The sequence below is a fragment of the Prosopis cineraria genome, unplaced genomic scaffold (genome assembly GCF_029017545.1).
Source record: "Prosopis cineraria cultivar Desert tree isolate PC_DT_omini unplaced genomic scaffold, ASM2901754v1 PC10, whole genome shotgun sequence".
NCBI lineage: Eukaryota > Viridiplantae > Streptophyta > Magnoliopsida > Fabales > Fabaceae > Prosopis > Prosopis cineraria.
Window position 1 is genome coordinate 9,437,115 of NW_026555341.1, and position 21,358 is coordinate 9,458,472.

At 34.5% G+C, this 21,358-nt stretch overlaps 2 protein-coding genes, 1 long non-coding RNA gene and 1 pseudogene across 3 annotated transcripts; 1 reads left to right on the top strand and 3 right to left on the bottom strand.

Annotated features, from left to right (window-relative positions):
• Positions 1 to 1,132: 1,132 nt before the first annotated feature.
• On the top strand, positions 1,133 to 4,430 carry LOC129321766 (protein WEAK CHLOROPLAST MOVEMENT UNDER BLUE LIGHT 1-like; annotated as a pseudogene).
• Positions 4,431 to 4,751: 321 nt separating this feature from the next.
• On the bottom strand, positions 4,752 to 8,147 carry LOC129321664 (phosphoribulokinase, chloroplastic). Its single transcript, XM_054967518.1, has 5 exons — positions 7,436 to 8,147; positions 6,384 to 6,468; positions 6,205 to 6,289; positions 5,819 to 6,063; positions 4,752 to 5,253 (listed from the first exon to the last, which is right to left on the bottom strand). Exons 1-5 carry the CDS (start codon positions 7,993 to 7,995, stop codon positions 5,002 to 5,004), a joined length of 1,227 nt encoding a protein of 408 aa, XP_054823493.1. The 5' UTR covers positions 7,996 to 8,147; the 3' UTR covers positions 4,752 to 5,001.
• Positions 6,531 to 7,429, bottom strand: LOC129321666 (uncharacterized). The gene is made up of 2 exons (XR_008596058.1): positions 6,998 to 7,429; positions 6,531 to 6,880 (listed from the first exon to the last, which is right to left on the bottom strand). It is a non-coding gene; the product is annotated as an uncharacterized LOC129321666 (long non-coding RNA).
• Positions 8,148 to 13,967: 5,820 nt separating the features above from the next.
• On the bottom strand, positions 13,968 to 20,319 carry LOC129321665 (secretory carrier-associated membrane protein 4-like). The gene is made up of 12 exons (XM_054967519.1): positions 20,030 to 20,319; positions 17,967 to 18,080; positions 17,821 to 17,883; positions 17,595 to 17,628; positions 17,365 to 17,487; positions 16,958 to 17,020; positions 16,785 to 16,878; positions 16,414 to 16,459; positions 16,261 to 16,328; positions 15,402 to 15,450; positions 14,654 to 14,719; positions 13,968 to 14,305 (listed from the first exon to the last, which is right to left on the bottom strand). The coding sequence occupies exons 1-12, from the start codon at positions 20,081 to 20,083 to the stop codon at positions 14,273 to 14,275; spliced, it is 807 nt and encodes a 268-aa protein (XP_054823494.1). The 5' UTR covers positions 20,084 to 20,319; the 3' UTR covers positions 13,968 to 14,272.
• Between the last annotated feature and the right edge of the window lie 1,039 nt (positions 20,320 to 21,358).

Here is a 21,358-nt window from a genome sequence, read left to right on the forward strand (position 1 = left end):
GCTTAGATAATTAACTTTATATACTTAATATACTTTTATCTAATTAAATCTAAATAAGTATACTTTAATGTGTTAATAATATTAATAATAAGAGTTTTTTTATAGAATATAGGATAAATAAAAAAATTCATTGTCTTGATTTAATCGAAAATAAACTCATTCAATATATACATATGAAGTTAAGTATATAAGTTTTTCATGCAATTGAAACATCATTTGAAATATTAAGTATTTTAATTTTTAATATAAAAAATAACTTGGCCCACTGGTTTAAAAAAATCTTGTGTCCAAAAAATATGGACCTAATTTTTGAAATTTTGGGAATATAATCAATTCACATTGATATATAAAAAATTTATTATTAAAAATTTAAAAATTTATAAAGCATTTATCATTGATATATAACGATATACTATTAAAAACATAATAAATCATTTATAATATAAAATATAATAAATATTAGGCCATTTGCTTATTTGATCTTTATAACATAAATTATACTTGTAAAAGTCTAAAATAGAGATTGACAATCAAGTTTTAGACAAAAATTTTTAAAAATAAAATTGCAAAATATTGACTTAAATAATTATAAATAAAAATTTAAATATAAATTGAAAGTTATATTTAAAATTTAATGTTTTATTTATAACCAAATTTTGTGAATTTGCAACTATTTTGAATCAATTTTTATAAGTAATTTTATCAAAAATTTTGTCAAAAATTTAACTACCATAAATTCATTATTTTGGAACTCTTGCAGTAAAATGATTATTTTTTAATATAACTCTAAATCTTTATATTTTATTTGAGTTTTATCATGAATCTTTACACTATTATTTTTTAACATTTTAAGTCTTTCTATAAATAATGTTATAAAAATTTAAAATATTAAAAAATATAAATATAAATATTTAAAATATAAAAAATATAATAATTTATAATAAAATTTAAGTAAAGTGTAGTCACTGTCTTTTATGAGTTTTTGCTTGAACGCAATGAGCCAGTGAACGACTGAACGTTCTTCGGAAGACACAAGGACGTTTCTCTGTCATCAACACAACAGAAGCAATATTTTGCTCTAAATAGTTAGCTATTTCAACAAAGGGAGATGAGAAGCAGTGGTCAAAAGTCAAAACCAATTCAACGAGAATTCTGTTGGTAAATTTAGAAGGCATAAGATTGACATGAACGTGAAGAGTGGTGTCGTGGAAGAAGAAGCAATACCCTACACGTGTAGAAAGGCCAAATCGTTTTGGTTGAAGTGCCATTTTAGGCGAAGGTGATCGCATTTGTGAGTTGGAAGAAGGTCAGCAAACCCTATCGCGCTGCGTTGTTCTTTCCTTGTTCGTCGCCTGACAGCGGAGGAGAAGTTTCCATGCTTCTCCTTATCCACATTGCTTCTTCTGGGATCCGCTTCCATATAATTTGCTCTCTTCGTCTCTAGCTCATCCATTTCCATCGCATTCTGGGTTCTCTGTCCCTCCTAACTCCAAATCCGAGGTCTCTTTTGCTTCCATTTTCTTGGCTTTCTGTTTTCAATTTTTCTTCTTGAGTACCTCGTAGCCATCGCCTATCTTCAAGATTTTGTGTTATTTCAGCAGCGTGAATTCAAAAACACAAACATACTTAGTACTGATATTTGATATGATGCGAGTCTTCAAATTAATAAGGATGGTCTTATTTGTATGTCATGTTTGTGTTGTTGAATTCTTATTATTCTGGCAAGTATGGAACGGGTAGAATGTGAACAAAATTAGACTCTCTGACTTTAAATTGATGTTGGGGTTATCTGGAGCGAAATGGAATGCTGTTCTATTTATTAATCGGTAGTTAGTTTTTATTTCTTGCTGAACATCGTTTTTTCTTATTCTGAAGCAACTATTTGTTGTTGAATAACAACTTTTTTTAATCTCTACGTTTTACAGATATTTATCTTGGGTTTCAGACATCCTTCAGGAGATCCCAGGTGCTAAATTGAAATGGATGGTGTGAAAAGTGTTGAAGAGATGTCACTTTCGGAACCCTCAACTTTCGTTGATCAGGTTGATGGAGGAGAAGTGGGAGCAGAGTTTTCTCCAAAACTTCTGCTCTTGTCAACGCGAAGAAACGCCTTATTGACACGGCAGCACCTTTTCGATCTGTCAAAGAAGCTGTTTCCAAATTTGGAGGAACTGTAGATTGGAGATCCAATCGAGCTGTGAGTATGGAGGTACATCTAACTTTGTAATTGCTTGCTTTTAGTTATGTATTTCCTCGTTTTGGAGTCGAACGGAAAGAAATTTTTTTGCTGTTTGGTTTGCCGTGTAAAAGCTGATAGCATTTGAATGACAAAGACTGAATCAATTAAAGTTGAAGTATGGAAATGAAACTTGATTAAGAGACTGGAATTATAATTTTGGCTTAGTAATTACTTCATCAAAGGTTTGGCGCATATTTGATTATTTGTAGTTTCATGGGATGCAAAAAATTTTGGTTCAGGTTTCATTAAGGTTGAATATTAAGAACCGCTACTTTTTTCCCCTGGTTGTACAGAGAATCAGGTTTGCAGAACTAAAACTCGAAAAACCAGAGGAGAACCAGCTACCTAATGAAGATTTGAAAAGCACTAAGAAGCTTATAGATGAATTGAAACTTTGCCTTGAGAAGGCACAAAAAGAGGAGCATCAGGCAAAGCAAGATTCAGAACTTATGGGGTTAAAAGTTCAAGAGATGGAGCAGAATATTGAAAATGAAGCTAGTATTGCTGCTAAAGCACAACTTGAGGTTGATGAAGCCATGCATGCAGCTGCAGTTTCAGATTTAAAAGCCATAGAAGAGGAACTGGAATCATTGCGTAAGGATTATGCTTCTGTGATGATTGAAAGTGAGAAAGCTATTAAAGAAGCTGAAGAGGCTGTTGCAGAATCCAAAAGGGTTGAGGAGACGGTGGAAGATTTGAATCTTGAGTTCATTGCTACTAAGGAGTCATTAGAGTCTGAACAAACCAAACACTTGAACCATGAGAGAGAAAGAACTAGAGCAGCCATGGTCGGAGATCTCAAATCAAAACTGGATGCATCTTCTTCTTTACTGCTTGATTTGAAAGCCAAATTAGCAGAGACAAAATTGAAGCAAAAGTATGATGAAGAACAAGGGAAGGAGCTTGAGGAAGTAAAATGCAAAACAGCAAAAGCAACTGCTGAGTTAACTACTTGAGGGTAGCTTCTATGTCATTGAAATCAGAACTTGAAGAAGAGAAATCTGTTAATGCCATGATTAGGCAAAGGGAGGAAATGGCATCTGATGCAGTTTCATCTCTCAAAGACGAACTTGACAGAACTCATTCTGAAGTAGCTTTGATTCAGGAGAAGGAGAAAGAAGCCAGAGATAAGATAATTGAGCTGCCCAAGAAACTGCAAGAAGCAGCCCAAGAGGCTGATCAGGCCAAGACGCTTGCTCAGGAAGCTCACTTAAGGCTGCATAAAGCAAGGGAAGAGGCTGAACAAGCAAAGGCCAAAGCAAATGAGATGGAAAGCAGACTACTTGCAGCACAAAAGGAGCTAGAGGCTGTTAAGGCTTCTGAAAAGTCGGCAACAGCAGCAACTAAAGCATTGCAAGAGAGTGAATCAGCTAGAAGCAACATCAATGTGGAATCTTCCTCCGAGGTAACACTTTCAATGGAGCAATATGATCAGCTCTGTAAGCTTGCGCATGAAGCAAATGAGCAAGCCCATAGGAGGATTTTAGCTGCTAATTCTCAGATTGATATGGCCAAGGAGTCTGAATTGAGAAGCTTGATGAGGGTGGAAGAATTAAATCAAGAGTTGGCTGAAAGAAGGAAAATGCTGAAGGAAGCGACCCAGAAAGCTGAGAAGGCCAGGGAAGGAAAATTAGGTGTAGAACAAGAGTTGAGAAGTTGGAGGGCTGATCAAGAGCAAAAAAGGAATGCTAGTGAAGTAACCCAAGGAAAGGTAAATCAGAACAAAAATTCCAAGTCCGGTTCTGAGGGAATGAACGAATCCAAAAAATTGGACCAACCTACAAACAAAACGGGTACTGCATCACCCTCAGAGACCAAGACCAAAAGGAAGAAGAAGTCGTTGTCATCAAAGATTGCCTTGTTCTTTTCCAGAAGAAAAACTCATCCAACCACCAAGTGAACTTAATCTTTTACAGTAGTCCTACCTCCCATCATTTACAATTTTCCTCTTAATGGGGTGCAATTGTTTGATTTGACCGATGCTGCAAACATATATTTGTTTGATATACTCGTAGGCATGGTTGATAGGACTTGATTCTCACTCGACGGAGTTCTGGAATCTGTATGTGCAGTGGGTTCTTGGGGACACGTACTTTTCTATCAAGTTCTTGGTTGTAAAAGGATAATAAGATGATTTTTTTATTGTACATAGGCTGTAGCTATTCAATTATTCATTGTTTTTACCTTGTTTTATTATTTTGTTTATTTTTATTCTTCAATTGAATTTGGATTTTTTTTATAAAAATACTGTCTTTTTTTAAAGAAACTCTGCCATAAACCATGATTTTTGTCATGATTATATTAATTTTAGGCATGGGATCATGTCAAATGTCATAGACTTTTCATGCTTTGAGAAAATACTAGAGACGTAGTCATTTGTTCTTCGTGGATTGGAAGTTATATCATCAAAAGAGTAATTCAAATTATTATAAAATTAAATTATCTTTAAAAATATTTGTGTCCATTCTTATTTAAATATCATTCTTGTAAGCAGAATTCAATACGCATTAAGTAAATAAAAAGAAGAGCGAGTTTCACTCTTCTGTGGACTTATAAGCTTAAAATTCGTCTCTACTTTTGCTTCCCTATGTTTTGAGTTACAACAGATCAGATAGGCACATTCAGAACGTTCTCATTAACAAGAGGAACAGCCTAAAACAACATAGGAGACACAGGAGGAAGAAGTACAAAAAACATAAAAGAACTCATTTCAAAGATTCAATGCTTGCCTTCTTCCAACATGTTTACAGAAGCAGGTCTTTTTAACTCTTAGCTGCTTTTACTGGTGTCTGAGTTCTGCTTGCTACAATCTGCTCAAACAGATCTCTGATCTTCAAACCAACTATGGTTTGGAAGAGACCGGTGCCGTTGCTGCTGCCAGGGAATTCAGCATGCTTCAACATTTGTTGTGTAACTTCTCCATAGAACTTGGTTGACAGGTTGCTTAGATGGCTCTCAACGTATATTAGCTCATCTAGTCTGTCAAATTGCCCATCCATCTCTACAACTGATACCTATTGCATACGCATGACGAAAGCAAAAAACACACTCAAGTTATTGGGTGAAGTTAGTAGTACATATTCGAATACATCATCTTGCATACACGACTCTTGTGTTTAAAAGCTGGATACAGAGAATTAGTTAAAACACAATGGATCAGAATCTTCTTATACAACAGATTTCACAAGAAATGATTACATATTCCTAGAGTACCATGCTATCCATACTCTCCTCAAAAAAATTGTCCAAATATGCTTTTCTTTTCTTTTCTTTTCTTTTTTTTTTGAGGGGTGGGGCGGGTGGAGGGATGAGGGATGTAGAAAGAGAGATACTTAAATGTGAGAGGGACGGTGAATGTGAATTAAAAAGATTAAAAAATTATTATTTGATTTGAACTGTTCTTATTGTCATTTGTCAAGAGTATAGATAACACTAATAACAGGACACTTAGGGTGCTTGTTTTCACCTTTTGGGGCCAAAAGAGGACAATTGATTTGCCTAAAATTATATATTATACTAATACTTAAGGGATCTTCTTAGTAAAGAATCTGTAGAGGAGTTGGTAAACAGTAAATATACCTCATTTCCATAATAAGTTTCAGGGCCATAGAAAAATTTGATGCCAGGGTAAGAGCAAGTAAGCTTCCTTCCACAAGGAATCCAGGAAATGGTAGAGCCTTCATCAAACAAGTAAACTGGGCTGAAATGCTTAACCCCTTCTTTCTGTATCAATCTCACTCTCAATATCTTCCCTTCATTGTCGTCTGGTATTAGCTGTGTTGGTAACACTTCAATCACTGCATCTGCATATTGCTTCTGAGGATCTGAGTCCACCACCACCAACAGATCCAAGTTAACATTTCACTCCACACACTCACACAAATATTCTCATTTGGTAATTGGGTATCTTTATTTTTTCAAGTTTTGAATTGCATGGCAAATACACAGATGTAAGATTTGATTACCAATAAAAGCCTCGAAATCGGGTTTTCTTGCTTCAATGCTAGCTTTGATACTTTCAAGGCTGTGCCCACGTTCTGCCATGTCTCTCTGCAACAGTTGTTAGATCAAAATAAGCAAAGATTTAGAAAGCTTTAAGTTTTTGAGTTGATGAAAAATTTGTAATGTGTTCAAGTGCTTCTACCTGAATTTTCCAGGCGAATTTCACCTCATTGCTGATGTCCAAGTAGATGCTAAAGTCCAATAGTTCTCTCACCCGAGCATCAAACCTACAACGACCAACAAAATTTTGATGCCGAAACTTCAACCACCCTTTTTTTTTTGGCAAATATTTATTACATCCTGTAATATTAAATTCGAAAAAGTGATAAACAGATAAACACCTTTGTTTCAACACAAATCCATTGGATTTCAGGGATTCGATGTTTTTTGTGTTACATTATACGCAGAAACATAATTTGTTATTAAAATCATGCCAACAAGAAAAGGGTAACGAATGAAATCATATTCTCGCGGCCATAAATAAAAGTCTTCGAACATAACAGAATTTCGTGACAAAAATAAAGTATCAAATTTAAATTTTTCTTTTTTAGTTTCTTACCATTCTGCAAGAAAATTTTTTGTCCCCTAAAATTTAAAAAAATCGTAGAGCTTGACCCAAAAATTAACAAAGTATGAAACCTACTACTCAAAAAAAAAAAAAGGTTGTACGAGTTAAAAATGAGAGCACACGGAACCCAAATAATAATAATAATAATCCCAGACACACACACACACATTTTGGTCGTCGAATCATACAAGGCCGCTTATGTATAACACAAACTATGTTAGTATATTCTCTTTTGAAGAACCAAGAAATGTTGAAGGCGTGAAAGACTGTGCTATGCATAACCCTTGACTTCAGAACTCATGGGCATTTCGTCAATAGATACTTTACATATATCTTTACAAGGGTAAAAATGAACCCACGTATGAATGCTGGCCCACCATGATAAGGTTGTACAGTCGCTAGCAATTCCTCGTCCATACAAAATCAGTCGCATATAGATATTAGATAAGGTATCCCCCCTTACAGCCACCCGTATCTCTCACTCTATCTTAATCCTCACAGACAACCTCTGAAACAAATGTCATGAGCTCAAACGCCCTCACCACCACCTAGTTCTCAGATGATGAATGAAGAAAAACACCATCATCAGTTCCTTGAAAGATATGAACAAAAGGGTTGGTACTTACATTGGATGCAAGCCTTCGATGACCAAGATCTTGGGGGGTTTGATGAGCTCAGGTGGGTCCAAGAGACCAGTGACGTGGTTGTAAATGGGTTTATCCACAGCAATACCTTCCTTGAGCGCCTTAACTTGTTCATACATGAGATCAAAATCATTGGCTCTTGGGTCAAGAGCTGTGACTCCCTTCTCCTTCCTTCCTGTTCTGTCAAGTGAGTGATAATCATCCAAACATATCACAGTGGTTGTGTCACTTATCAGTGTGTTGGAATCTGGATTCCCTCCTTTTGGTGGTTCTGCTGCTCCTCCAAACACACTGGTAAGCCTCCTCATGAAAGTACTCTTGCCACAGCCTGAGTCTGCTGCTAGACCAATCACCACTGTCTGTGAGTTACCTGCAGCGCATGTTATCACCCATGGTCTGCTGCTGCTATTGCTTCTGTTTCTGCTTCTGCTTCTGTAGAAAAGAACCTGTTTTTGGTGAAAACCCAGGTGGGTTTTTGATGGTGTTGTGAAGGAGCAATTTGTGTTGAGAGATTGTGTTGTGTACACTGTGCAAGCTGCCATTTTTTCTCTCCCTCTCTCTCTGTGTCTCTCTTGGGAGGAAGAACTCGAGAGGAATATGAGAGAGAGGGAGTGAGTTTAAGTTGGTTTTTGTTTTGAGGATTAGTATGAAGAGTAAGGGATAACACTGCAAGGAGGAGGAGGAGTTTGGAACACAAATGAAATTAGAGGTCAAGGCTACTTGGCAGAAAATGAAATTGTGACTACCCCTTGTTTTGGACCGGTTTGGAGGTCATATCAAGCTTTCAGAAGGCTAGAGACGTCTTTTCATCATCAATTTTTTTTCACTTTGAAAAGAAAATTGGTGGGAGATATTTTTCATCATACATTCATTTCCAAAATTTTTTTAAAAAAAAAAAGGAATGGAAAAGGAATTGCTTATGAGGTTATGACGCGTGACAAAAACAGGAAAGGGAGTCAAGGAGAGGTTATGAGAAGCAATTTGGATATCAGGATTGCCACATGGCATGAAGATGATGGCTGTTTGAGGATGAGGGGTTAAGGGTGAGGAGTGAAGAAGATATAGAAGCCATCCAATTAGAGCTTGGACAGTAGCTTAGTACTTGCTTCTACAATTTCCTTGCACTCTTCTCATTCTTCACTGTTATTGTTAGTTGTAGTAGTAAGTAAGCATGTGAAACTCTTGCTCTTTCTGGAAGGCCAAATTCATGAAGGACCACACAAACTCTCAAACAGTCAAAAAAAGGGAATGAAATCACAAAACCGGAAGGCATTGGTGGGGTTAGAGTAAACCAACCAGCATATGCTTCCTAACCCCGCGAAATGTGAAGCCCAATTTCACCTAAATTTGATCTCTTTTTTTTTTTTTGGGGGGGGGGGGGTGGGGGTGTCATGACTCGTCTGCTCTCATACCAAATTTCTGATTTAAAATGATTGCTGCAAAAAGTGATAGTGTTTGTGAAACTACATATATATGACCAGAGATGGGAATGGTTTAAAATGAGGCAAGTGAGTTCGTAATATTCTGCTCGTTGTAACAAATGCCATTGACATTCGATGTGTGTGTGTTGATGTCAGAATTATGGAAGGTCATGCTAAAAAAGTGGGGAAGTTGATATCGAATTTAAGGATGATAAGGTGTAAGTACTTTAGCAGTGCCACGTAAACTTGGACATTCTTAGTATTCAAGCTCTTCACTTAAAGGAACAATAAAAGCTGGGGACGAGTTTAACTAACAGTTAAATTTAAATATATGATCTTAAGAGCATTTCAAAGCCAATTGCCCCCAAAAGAACAAAAATAAATAATTTTTTAAATTGATAAACCAGATATTTTGGCGAAAACTTGTGAGGATAGGTTGGCCGCTGAAAATAAAATAAAAAATAAAAACTAAAATAGTTTTTTATCCTTTGGTGAGTTGGAAGGGATCCATCCTGCCACCAGCCCACGAGTAGATACTGGGTCCCTAGTGGGTGGTTTCATGGCTTCACTAGGACTCAATCACTTTCACTTGTTCTACAAATAGTTTTAGTTCAATGATATTCATATCATGTTCTAACTTATAAAAGAAGTTAATTTTATATTGCAGTGCAGCAATGACACATAACAAACAAGCATTATAACCACGTTCCTAGTCACTAGACACGGGATCCAGGAACATAAAGGTGAGCAAAACTCAACAAACTTGATTACACCAAATGAATCTAATAAAAATGGAATAAAACCAATTATTAGTAAGACTCAATTTAGTTTTATAAATTTAAAAACCAAATGATTTGGTTCAAGTTTTGGTTTTTTTTTCTTTGGAAGCCTTAACAAAACTTGAACTATACCTCTTGTATTTTTATTATTAGTATTATATTATCAGTGTTTATTTTTTAAAATTTTAACTCCAATTAAAGTTCAATCTAAACTCAAAATACTTTAATGAATTATAATCTTAAGCCTTCATTTATCAAATTTGCTATTAAAGAGTCAAATGCATATGCTAGTATTACTTCAAGAATGATCTTTTAAATAATTTTAGATATATAATTTTTATTTAAAATGAGTTACTTTTAATTATGGAGATTAAAAAAATTCATAATGAAATTTAACTCGTGGTACATTATTATTTACAAATGCATACACTATGATCTTATTGATAATGAAATTTGAATATTTTTATTTTCAATATAATGTTCATTTCTCTTCATAAATAATAAAGTAAGTGTAACATCTTGAGTTTTAATTTTTTAATTAATTAAACCTAATTAGGGTAATTAAGTAAATTGAAGTGGTGTGTGGCTAGAGAAGTCTAATAATCATGTTTAATGCTATTTCAGCCCTAGTTGTGAATTTGGTATCGAGGCAGACCACCCGAGCATTGAAAGAAGAAGAAAAGGAAGAGTTAAAGTTGTTGTGCCATACGCCACAGCATGTAGATCATCCGCCGTAGCACAGTCATCTTTGAGTGAGGGAGGATCTCTCTGTGCCATGCACCGCAATGCATTGTGCGTCTACCGCGGTGCATGGCCATTTTAACTTTATCGGACGCGAAATGAGACAAAAAAAGAAAGGAAAGAAAAGAAAGAAAGAAGAGGTGTGCCAATACTCTACTAGGGTTTACTTGGAGACTATTTTGAGAGTATTTTGAAGACTATAAACGCCCAACGTAAGTATCATACTCATTAATCTCCCTATTTCTTCTACATTTATGAGTTTATGATTAGGGTTTGATAGTAAAAGTCGGATTTTAGTCCATATAGGTTATGGGTCCGAATTTATTAACTCAAATGGAGTTAATGAAGGTAGATTAGAGTATCTAAACTTAGGTATAATGGGTTTTGGTGTCTTGGATTATTGGGCACCACTAATACTCAAAAATCCCATTTATTATGGGTGGTTGGAAGTTTGTGATGCCATTAATGGGGATTTAATGGCTCATTAATGCTATTGGGGGCTAAAGGTAATTATTAAATCTAATGGTTAGGCCCCACCTCTTGTGAAGTGAAGATTGACCAATTTAGAAGTAGAGATTAAAGGTTCAAATGTTTGAGTTTGTTATGTTGATGGAATTCAACTTGGTTGATTGTAGTTTTGGCTCTTGGTCACCTATTGGAGTGAAAATTCAAACTTGGAAGCTAGTTGATTGAGGGATAAACTTTTGACCTTTTAAAGGTTTGAGGTAATTGAGGAAAAACTCTACTTTGAGTAGTTATATGTTAATTGATTGTCAATGGATTGTTAATTGATTGTTGAATGCGAATTGTAAATGTTACATGCATGAAATTGATTGTTAAAGTAAAATCTATTTTCTTAGTTTGAAAATGCAAAATGCTTATACTTTTGAAAAAAAATGAATATGATGATGTGTAAAGGTATTTGTGTGTTAATAATGAAATGAATTTTGAGAAATGATGAGAATACACACTTGGGTAGCGTAAGGTCGTGAGCCCAATGTGGTTGTGGTAAAAGTGAATATATAAAAGTTAAAAGTGAGAACAAGTGAGTATTGTTTATGGCATAATCAATGGCAAGAGTTTCGCTTAGAGATTTGGGAGTAGAGAAAATTCATATGATATTTAGGCTGCCCTTCAGTGCACGAGGGCTATAGCCTTATCCCACTATTTGTCAAGGGACTATCCTATAGTTTGTGGAGGAACTAGAACCTAGCTATCTCCACCGGTTCAATGAGGAGAATAGCCTAGGGTATGAGACACCCTAGGGATTCGAGAATGGGAAAAGCCGTGGTCCGAGAGTGAGTCCTGTGATCTTTAGTCAGGTCATATCTCATGATTGGTGAGCTTGGATAGTCCAATCACACGGACAGAGCCCTAATCAACGTTATAGCCCACGGTTTCGGTCTGAGAAAATAAGGAGGATATAAAGTTGGTTAATCATTGCCTAAGTAAATATATAACATGTCACACGTGCTAAGTGGTGGCAGGTCGCAAGAGTATAGGTCATGTCACATATCTGAAAATATGGTGACAATGCACCTAGTTATGTGAGTAAAGAAGCTATAAAGTGATAAATGATAAAAAGTGATATATGTGGACATGTTTTATAATTTTAATCTCCTTATGGATGTATTTGTTTTATAATTGATATATAACTGTATAAGGTAGGTTTAACCTTAGTTACTAAGTGGCTAAACTTACCCCTCTTATTTAATACTTTTCAGGTTCTAGCTCTGGTGTTGAGAGGGAGAAGACTAAAGAGGTAGGAAATTAGCATATCCCTACTGTATGTTTCTAGTTTAGCTTTAATTGTGTAATAGTATATGGCTTGCCAATTTTAGGATGCATATTACCTCACTTACACTATTTTGGTTGTTGAAAATGTTAGAATTGTATTTTGAACCCTTAGCCTTTGTGTATGTTGACACATATATGTTTATAAGGTCAAAATACTAGTACAAGTGTAGAAATGAAGATTTACGTATGTTTTGAATGATTTAAGTTAAATGCAATGACAAATTACCTCCCCCTTTGTTTTTGGTAAAATGGAATTGAGGAGTAAATTTTTGTTATATTGATGTTTCGATACTTGTGACGTGTTATACTAGTAGTCTTAGGTCCATTGGACATGATCCAGGTGTTAGAAAAAGCTTTTAACACTTGTTGAGGGTTTTGGACACTCATCTTGTGTAAAAGTATTGAAAAGGGGGTCAAATTATGTTTAGGTGTCTAACTTCCTAGTGTGACTTATTTTGAAAGTAAAACCCATAGCATTATATGTAAAAAGCTTTTCATAGACACCTAGATCACATCATTCGGACATCGAACGGAGAATCGAGGCGAGTCGGAAGTTTTCCCGATTCTGCTATCAAATGACAGCAGAACCAGTGAAATTTCGTGCAACACGTCGCGGTGTGTGGCACAGAGAGGCGCAACGTGCACGAGCCGCGGTGTATTACTCTGAATCACAGCATATGTTTTTTTTTCAACTATTTTTGATTTCTTTCACTCCTATGAGATATCACATGCTTTCGAAACTTATTTTGACTTTGATATAAAAGATTTTGATCAATTTTAACTTGTTTCTATTTAGAGCTTATTTTAAAAATTGAACCTTGATAATTAACTCGTTGAGCTAAGTCTCTGATTACCAGATGTTTTATTGGATAATTTTGTTTAATGGAGTGAGAACGTTACAATAAGAATGTAACTTGAAGTTGGAATATGAAAGAAAAAGGAAAGTAAAAAATTATGCCTAGCTTTAATGTATAATTTTTATGTTAAAAAAATATTAAAACTTGATTCATATATAAACCAACCCAAACCAACCAATCAAATGTTATTTTTCGTACATACCAATTGATTTAATTTGATTTATGTTTTATCTAAAACCAAACCAAATCACATCTTTGATCATCTGCACAAGATTATAAGCTAGGCCTATGAGTCAACTTATTTAAGTCCTTTTTTGTAGTTTGTGCTTTGAAAATTGAAATATTTTTATGTAAAAAAATTTCTAAACCCAATCTTCTAACTCCTAAAAAAAGACTAATTCACGTTCGACCTACTTATCTTAGCCCATTTTTATTTTAACCTTAAAAATTATATTTTATATATTAAATTTAAATTTTAAAATATCTTTGCACCTTCAAATTATGATTTGCATTACTTATTTTAAATTTTAAAACATTTTAATTTGTATTTTGAAATATAAATATAATATAATATACATGGGTCAAGCCGCCCAATTTTTATTTTAACCTTAAAAATTATATTTTATATATTTAAATTAAATTTAAATTTTAAAATATCTTTGCACCTTCAAATTGTGATTTGCATTACTTATTTTAAATTTTAAAACATTTTAATTTGTATTTTGAAATATAAATATAATATAATATATATGGGTCAAGCCGCCCATTTGGCGGTTCTACCATGACAATTAGTGGAACACCCCACTGCTTCAGAAATAAAGGAAAAGTGTCTGGGCAGATTGCATCATGGCCGGTACCGCGTGTTGAAAAATGAAAGTAGATTGAATCGTTGAGCCAGAAGAAAATTTGCTGCAATGAATACAGAATTTACGGATCCAATTTTAAAAACCTTGATCATGCATGACTGCAGAAAATTTTTCAATGAGGGGAACCAGGAGAGGGGCTTTCTCACGCGAAGAATACAAAACTTCCTACCATTTCATTACAAGCTAACCTCTACTGGAGTCACTAAAATACATACAGAACAACGAATATGTTAGATAAGGAGGGCATAGATGCATAAACGAGGAAAAATCATTAAAAGCGGGGGGGGGGGGTATTTTAAGCCACCTTGGAAAGTGGCTGACGGTATAGAAGCCATTGGATCAAAACCTGAGTAAAATCTCACTTGTTTCCCCTGAAATACATGTAAATTTTCTGCATGCAAGAAAGAAAACAATCATCACTCATGATCATTATAAACATATTGTACGCAAAAATACAGGCAGGTATAGCTCCTCAAATTGAAAGTGCACACAAGAATATCAGCTTAGTTTATCCCGATAGGCTGGCAACAAACAATCTCACTCTACATCAAATCTGTAATATTGTTTAGAACAAAAGGAAAATATGTAATTTTAGATAAAATCTTCAATCAATCTTCCAACCAGTTTTGCAAAGATGGGCAATCAAAGACTGACACAACTATTCGTTTATCTCGTTGATGAGTGAGAAGCAAAACAAGACCAAACCCTAAGCCTTAAATGCAAACATTCTTTCCCTCACCTGAAGCACCCACAAGCTTAGAAGAGCCTCCAAGCAAAACAAGGCAAATCCAACCAAATAGAAAATCTGCAACAATACCAAGAATGTAGGATAAGAACAGGCAAAAGGTGACCGCAACTGATTATTCCTGTGATGTAAAAGTTTAAAACGAATATTCCAACGACTGCAATTTAAATTTTTTTCCCCAGCAACTTCAACTGGTCCTGTCACGTTTCACACAGCATTTCAATATCTTATGATTTTTTAAGGGCATCCAAATTATTCTTGAGCAACAAGGTCTTGTTGCGACATCAACCATACAGGCTACAGCACTGATACCGTACGGAAGTAAGGCCCCAATCGCATCACTCAGTCTAGCACCATAATTGTCCAGTCTTCACATGTTTGCCGAACCTCATCATTAACATCAACTAATCCTTGACACTCATTTTCATTTGTTCATGTGTCAGATCATTCTTCCATGGGAAAAAGGATAGACAAACCTGAGAAGGCTAACAGCATTCATAGCTCAATCCATCTAAAACACTAAATAGGTAAATATATGATAAGTAGGTTTGAGAGATATTTCCATAAGTAAATCTGTTAATGCATGTGTCACAATAAAATATTTCCAAGCGTTAGATGCTCATATAAGTCATTAACATTAAAAACAGTGATAACTGACAAATCTTCGTACATTTATTGGAGATAACTATGCCTAAGAGAATAAATGCTAATATCTAATATGTACATATCTGATATAACTTACCCCAACAAACACATGGTCTGAGAAGACATCAATTGCCGCAAGAATGCCCCTGAAATCGTACCATTATGATAATTAGCTATATTAACAGGAAAGAAATATATACTCCAGGCATCATAAGTTACTCTCTCTGATCCTAAATATAGAAGCTAGTTGGGAGGTTTGTTATTAAGACCGCAATATCTTATGTTCCCCTCATTTATTTTTTTCCCAAACTACCCCTATAGTTAGATCCTTGTATTACAAAGTTGAATGGCCATCATATTGAGCTTGTAACTCATTCAATTTGGGTATTTTAGGAAATCAGCATACACTTCTTTCTTTAAAAATAACTAACTTACCTAATTTTCTTAAACTATGGGAATTAGTTAAGTAGCTCCTAAAAATATATTAAATTAATCACAATCATGGTTTGACCACAATCCAACACTTAACGCTTGCACCAATGACTTGCCTAATTCAATGGCCAGTTTGATTTTTCAATCCCTGTTTTTACAACAATATAACACATTTTGGAACTGCAGCAGTCCCTGACCAAAATGTTAAGAAATAGATAGATAAATAAATAAAACCGCCATTATAATTTTGATACATCTGCATTCCAGCACTATAATTTCACCTTATAGCACTTTCATACGTTCCTTAGCTTAGTAAAAATGATGATTCTCACACAGTCATACTGTCAGATACGTTCATTCAAGCTAACTTACAAAATATCAATCGTCATGGTAAAAACTATCAATTGACAGTTATGAACCAGCACATCATGGCCTTATCAAAACATAATTGTATAATATACTCAACGCAAGACACAGGCAAAGATTAACAACTTGAAACATGGAGGTAGTATTTTCAAACTTACGTCAATGACTTTCCATGAAAGACAATTGGAGGTGCAATAGCAGCAATGACACAAAAGGCAATATGCAGCTGCATCATCCCAAAGCAATCAACAGAAGGACTAGCAAATCACTTATGCATGAGACTACCAACATTATGTGATAGATTAACATACCAAGTAAAACAGGAAAAACCAACCAAACTTTAGTGCACTATCTGTCCTGCATATCATAAACAAACAACCATAAACAAAAACAATAATTGTGCACAATCCAATGCTTGCTAAGCCTTCTTTTTACTAAATAAACAGAAACTTATGCCCATTCTCTTTCATGTTTGCTTATTTTTCTCCTTTTTTACCCATTTAACCCTTTTAATTACAAGGATAAGACATATGATGTCAGCATGTTCAAACTTCAATCTCTCCCTCCACTGATGCTAAAGAAGGAAGAACAATTATACCTGTCAGAAAACTACTCAATTAAATCGTCTGCAAATAGGATGACAATATTTTAGTAAAGAAAACGAGGCTATACTCCAGTTTACCTCATAGCACGGTAAAGGGGCCTGTACCAAAGCACGTATGAAAGGGGTACTCCAAGTAAAGCATAAATTACAGCAAGGAAAAAAATTTTAACACCTGCAAATTTAAACTTCAAACATTACGTCCAAAATTACATCACAAACCAGATACCTAATAACTGTAGATATAAGCTTACCACCGCCTCTAATCCAACAGATAATCACAGCAACTACATTAAAAACCAGACAGAGAACAATCCCTGCAAATATTTTCATAAAACATAATAGAAATCAGAATTACATTCTAAAATCAAAAATTGTAAAGGAAAGTTCTATAATTTAACCAAGTACAAAGAAGCAACTGTCGTGACTCATGAGAGATAAGAAGTATGAAGAAGTTCCATAAGGGTTACAGATGGAAACCAAAGAAACACTACAGAGAAATAAAAGAAATGGCAGAATTTATAGAATTCAAATTCAAATAGCAAAAACAGAGACAGTCTACCAGATAATGGAAGAATTGCATTTGCAGATAAAACAAGAAAATATGCAGAACCATGTTACAACCATGTTAAAACTGACGAACAATTTCAACTCCCCATACCTAACCAACTTGCAAATGCCAAATATTGCAGCCTCTGGGCATGAACAGGTATCTCGTTGGCTATATCATGGTGAATGACTGGGAAAAATGGAGGCCAGTTCTTATCTTCAACAACAACCCCAGCTGATGAGTACAAAAAAGTAAGTTATTGACTCAGCATAAATTTAGAAGCGTGACAAGACAGCCAACAAAAAGGATTGCATGTCATAAACTCAAGCCTTAGTGCTTACATTTGGCAATTGCATCTTCCCTTCTTTTGATTTCCTGCATATACATTTTGAAAGTCATGTGACACTCCAAAGCAAGGATTCAGTACATTTGTGTAGGCCATAACATAAGCAAGAACTTAAACTTGTGGGCAGTTAAGATCATGGCAGCACATAGTACATTAATGATGGCAACAAAATACTAATATAAGCAATATAAATTGTGACTTTGAAAAACTGTGATACTAGCCTGCTCTCTCCTTTTTAGATCTGCTTCCCAAGTTGCAAGCTCTTGTTCCCTTTTCTTAGAGACCTATGCAAACACCACAGAAAAAATTGAGCCCCTCCAGAGAAGCCTAAACTTAAGGAACGACTCTGCATTTGCAATATAATTACACTAGTATTCTCTAATGGAATATCCACTGTAGCATCATGTCGTTGACCAAAGCCAAGTGGCTCAGATGCCGCTGGAGGAACACGTAACTTAGATCCAGGGGCACCAACACCATTCTGCAACATTTTCTCCAACAAAAAGATTTTATAAGAATCAAGTCAAGACTTAAATGAAATGGAACAAAACATTCAATACAGAATAGGATGATCACTAGGTGCTCTGTACCAATGACAGCAACCCCCCACCCCCAAAAAAGAAAAGAAACTTTTTTCCCATTAAAAGGAATATTATAGCAATTTTTCTACCCTAACTGGCAAGAGGTTTTGTCAAATTTTTTATTATTGGCAAATCAACGTATATATATTAAAAAAAACATGATTTATGCTATGGCTCATTCAATGAAAAACATATTGTGCATCTGTTCAATTCTTGATATCTTCCATGATTTTTTTTTTTGGATTCAGATGAATTTTTTTTTCTGAATTAATAAAGTCAAAAATTATACGTCAGTGGTCTCCAAAAGTATTTAACAAAAATTACATTATATTTTCTACTAAAAAATAAAATTACATCATATTTCTGTTTCTAGTGGCAGCACCTCCATCATTACATACTACAATTTTTGAGATCATTGTCAATGTTCATTCCTAACACATTATTTAGCCGCAATTCACCTTAAAAATAGTACCAACAGTTAACTACCAGCTCACCAAGATTTTAAAAAGTAAAATATGTCCAGTTTTGCTTTTCCATTTTCACTTCCCCATAATTCATATCCTCTATTTTCCACCTTACTGCTTTATACTTTATCTAAAACTTATTTGGATGAGACAAGTTAGATTGCCTTAGGTTGAATAATTGAAGGTCAAATTTTCTACAATTTTCACTTCCTCCGAAAAGTGCATTTACAAACAGTACAATTGTCTAAATAATTTTAATCAAGGAAGATTTTAAATTAGGTTTATGAATCCCAATGTAACACATTAAAATCTTGACAGCCACAGATGGCTTACAAATCTAAACCTCATAAACTAGTTCCCTTCCCTTTCCTTTGCAGCATGCAACCAAACAACTCAGTACCCGTCCATTTCCAAATTAACAGTTCAAAAAAATGTTCAGAATACCAGCATCCCTTCCGTACAATTTATAACAGATCCAACATTGATTTCTCTGAAATTTCTAGGAGATAGAATCAATAAAGTAAATCTAAAGAAGAACCACCACTATCTGCCCCGTGCAATGCTCAGCTGCATGTGGAGCTGACATAACCGTGAGATCACTTCAATCATTATAATGGATTCAAAAGATTAAAAAAAGAAAACAAAAGATTAAGAAAACCCTTAATCAATTTTTCTGATATTCCAAATAAAAAAATATTATTCAAAAGATTTAAAAAAGCATAGCTTATCCTGCTAAACAAAACATCCTCAATCAATTTTTCTGATATTAGAAATAAGAAATATTATATTGTCGTACAAGCTGCCATGTTCTCGGATTCTCCAACAACCGAAAAGGCTGGGGTGTCAATCATTAACCATTAACACAGTCGCTGTGACTGAACAACGAAGAGTCAGTTTGCGCCTTGTTCCAATAGGTGCCTTCGCTCGGCTAAGCATCTCAGACACACCAGAATTGAGATCGTTAACCACATTTTTCGAGATGCGAAAGTTCCAAAACAACCAAACTAAGTTTTTCTCATATGAACTTCGCCGACTCTTGTTATCTCAAGTGTCCAGATGAATACTCTTTCTGAAGTACAGCCCCATCCGAAGGGGAAAACGTGGAACCGTGAGCTCATAAACTCATAATAGGGTTTCCAGATCCAGATCAAAGTATATATCACTCTAATCACCCTCAATAACAAATTAAAACAATTTTAAAGGAATCACTCAAATCTGAGCACTTGCGAAGATCCAACAACCACAACTCAAGCATTTCATGAACGCATTACGCACTCCAACAATTTTAAAAGAGTTTCAAATTCGAAATAGGCCGGATCTAGAAATTACTATAAATAAGTATCCGTCAGAAGTTGAGCGATAGAGAGAGAGGCGATGAAGATTACCGAGAAGGGATTGACTTCTTCTTCGTCAAATGGGTTGGGATCGTGGGAGCGCATGGCTAGATCCCCAAATTTAGTAGAAGAGAGAGATAGATCACCGACCCGAGAACAACGGGCAACAGGGCAGTGAAAGAGTGAGACTGTGGGCTGAGTGGCACTTTCTCACACATCTACCTGTTTTCCGGCTTGTAGGCGACGCGGGATTTCACTATACAACGTGAATCTGAAATTGAATTTTACGTTTTGCCCTTCAATTTGCTAACATTTACGCATCCTACCATGCCCCCCTTCTCCGTGTCACCTTGTCCACCCTGTTTACCATGGATCCGGATCCTGTGCGGTGGTTCTTGTTTGGGAAGAGGGCAATCATGCCTTGAATCATCATCGTTTGGTGTGATCTTTAAATGTGAGAATTATGGCCGGGCGATCCTCAAGATTTCAAGCTTTAAAACTTAATTATTTAAAATTTAATTTAATTTTAATGTCCAGTCTTTTATTCAAGTCTGAGCTCTTAAGCTCTTTTTTTCAAAAAAAATTAATATTTTAATTTAAATAAAATATTTTAAAACTTAACATAAAATTCCATAAAGGTTTTAAATTTTAAATTTAAAATGAAGATTAAAATTTTTATCAATGTAAATCTAAATCCTCCTCCTCATCATCTAAAAATAAAATATTATATCATTTAGATGTAGATCTATTTGTTAAAGATAGAGGTGAAGATTCAATATCAATTATCTCCGCAACTTTTTGTTTATTACCTACAATAAATATTAACTAAATTATGTCATTATCAATTAAATGTGTGTGTGTGTAAAATAACCAAGTTTATCAGGTTTGAAGGGCCACCTAAGCCCTATTTCGCTAGACTTATCAAGGCCAAGCCTTCAAGTTCAATTATTTTAAAAAAAAAATTAATTTTTAAAACTCAAACCTTATTTAAATAGGGCTTTTAGGCTCGACCTTTTAGGCTTAACCCTTATTTCCTACTCTAGTGATTTTGGCCTTCCATTTTCTTTTAAATAATATCTGCCATTGATTTTAAATTATTTTTAAAATATTTAAAATAAAAATTTTAAAAAATTTAATATTAAATTTGAATTGAATTTTATACTTATTAGAGGAAGAACATGGTAGCATTCATCACCCTTGATGAGATTTAGATAGTCCAGATTTAAGCTTTTAATTTTTATTTTATATTTATTAAAATAAAAAATATGTAAAAAAAATATAGATATGTTTAGTAAATTTATTTTATTAGAAATCTAGCCATTATAGATTTATCTAAATGACTCAATTTAATATTATTTTTTAATAATTTTTATAAATTAA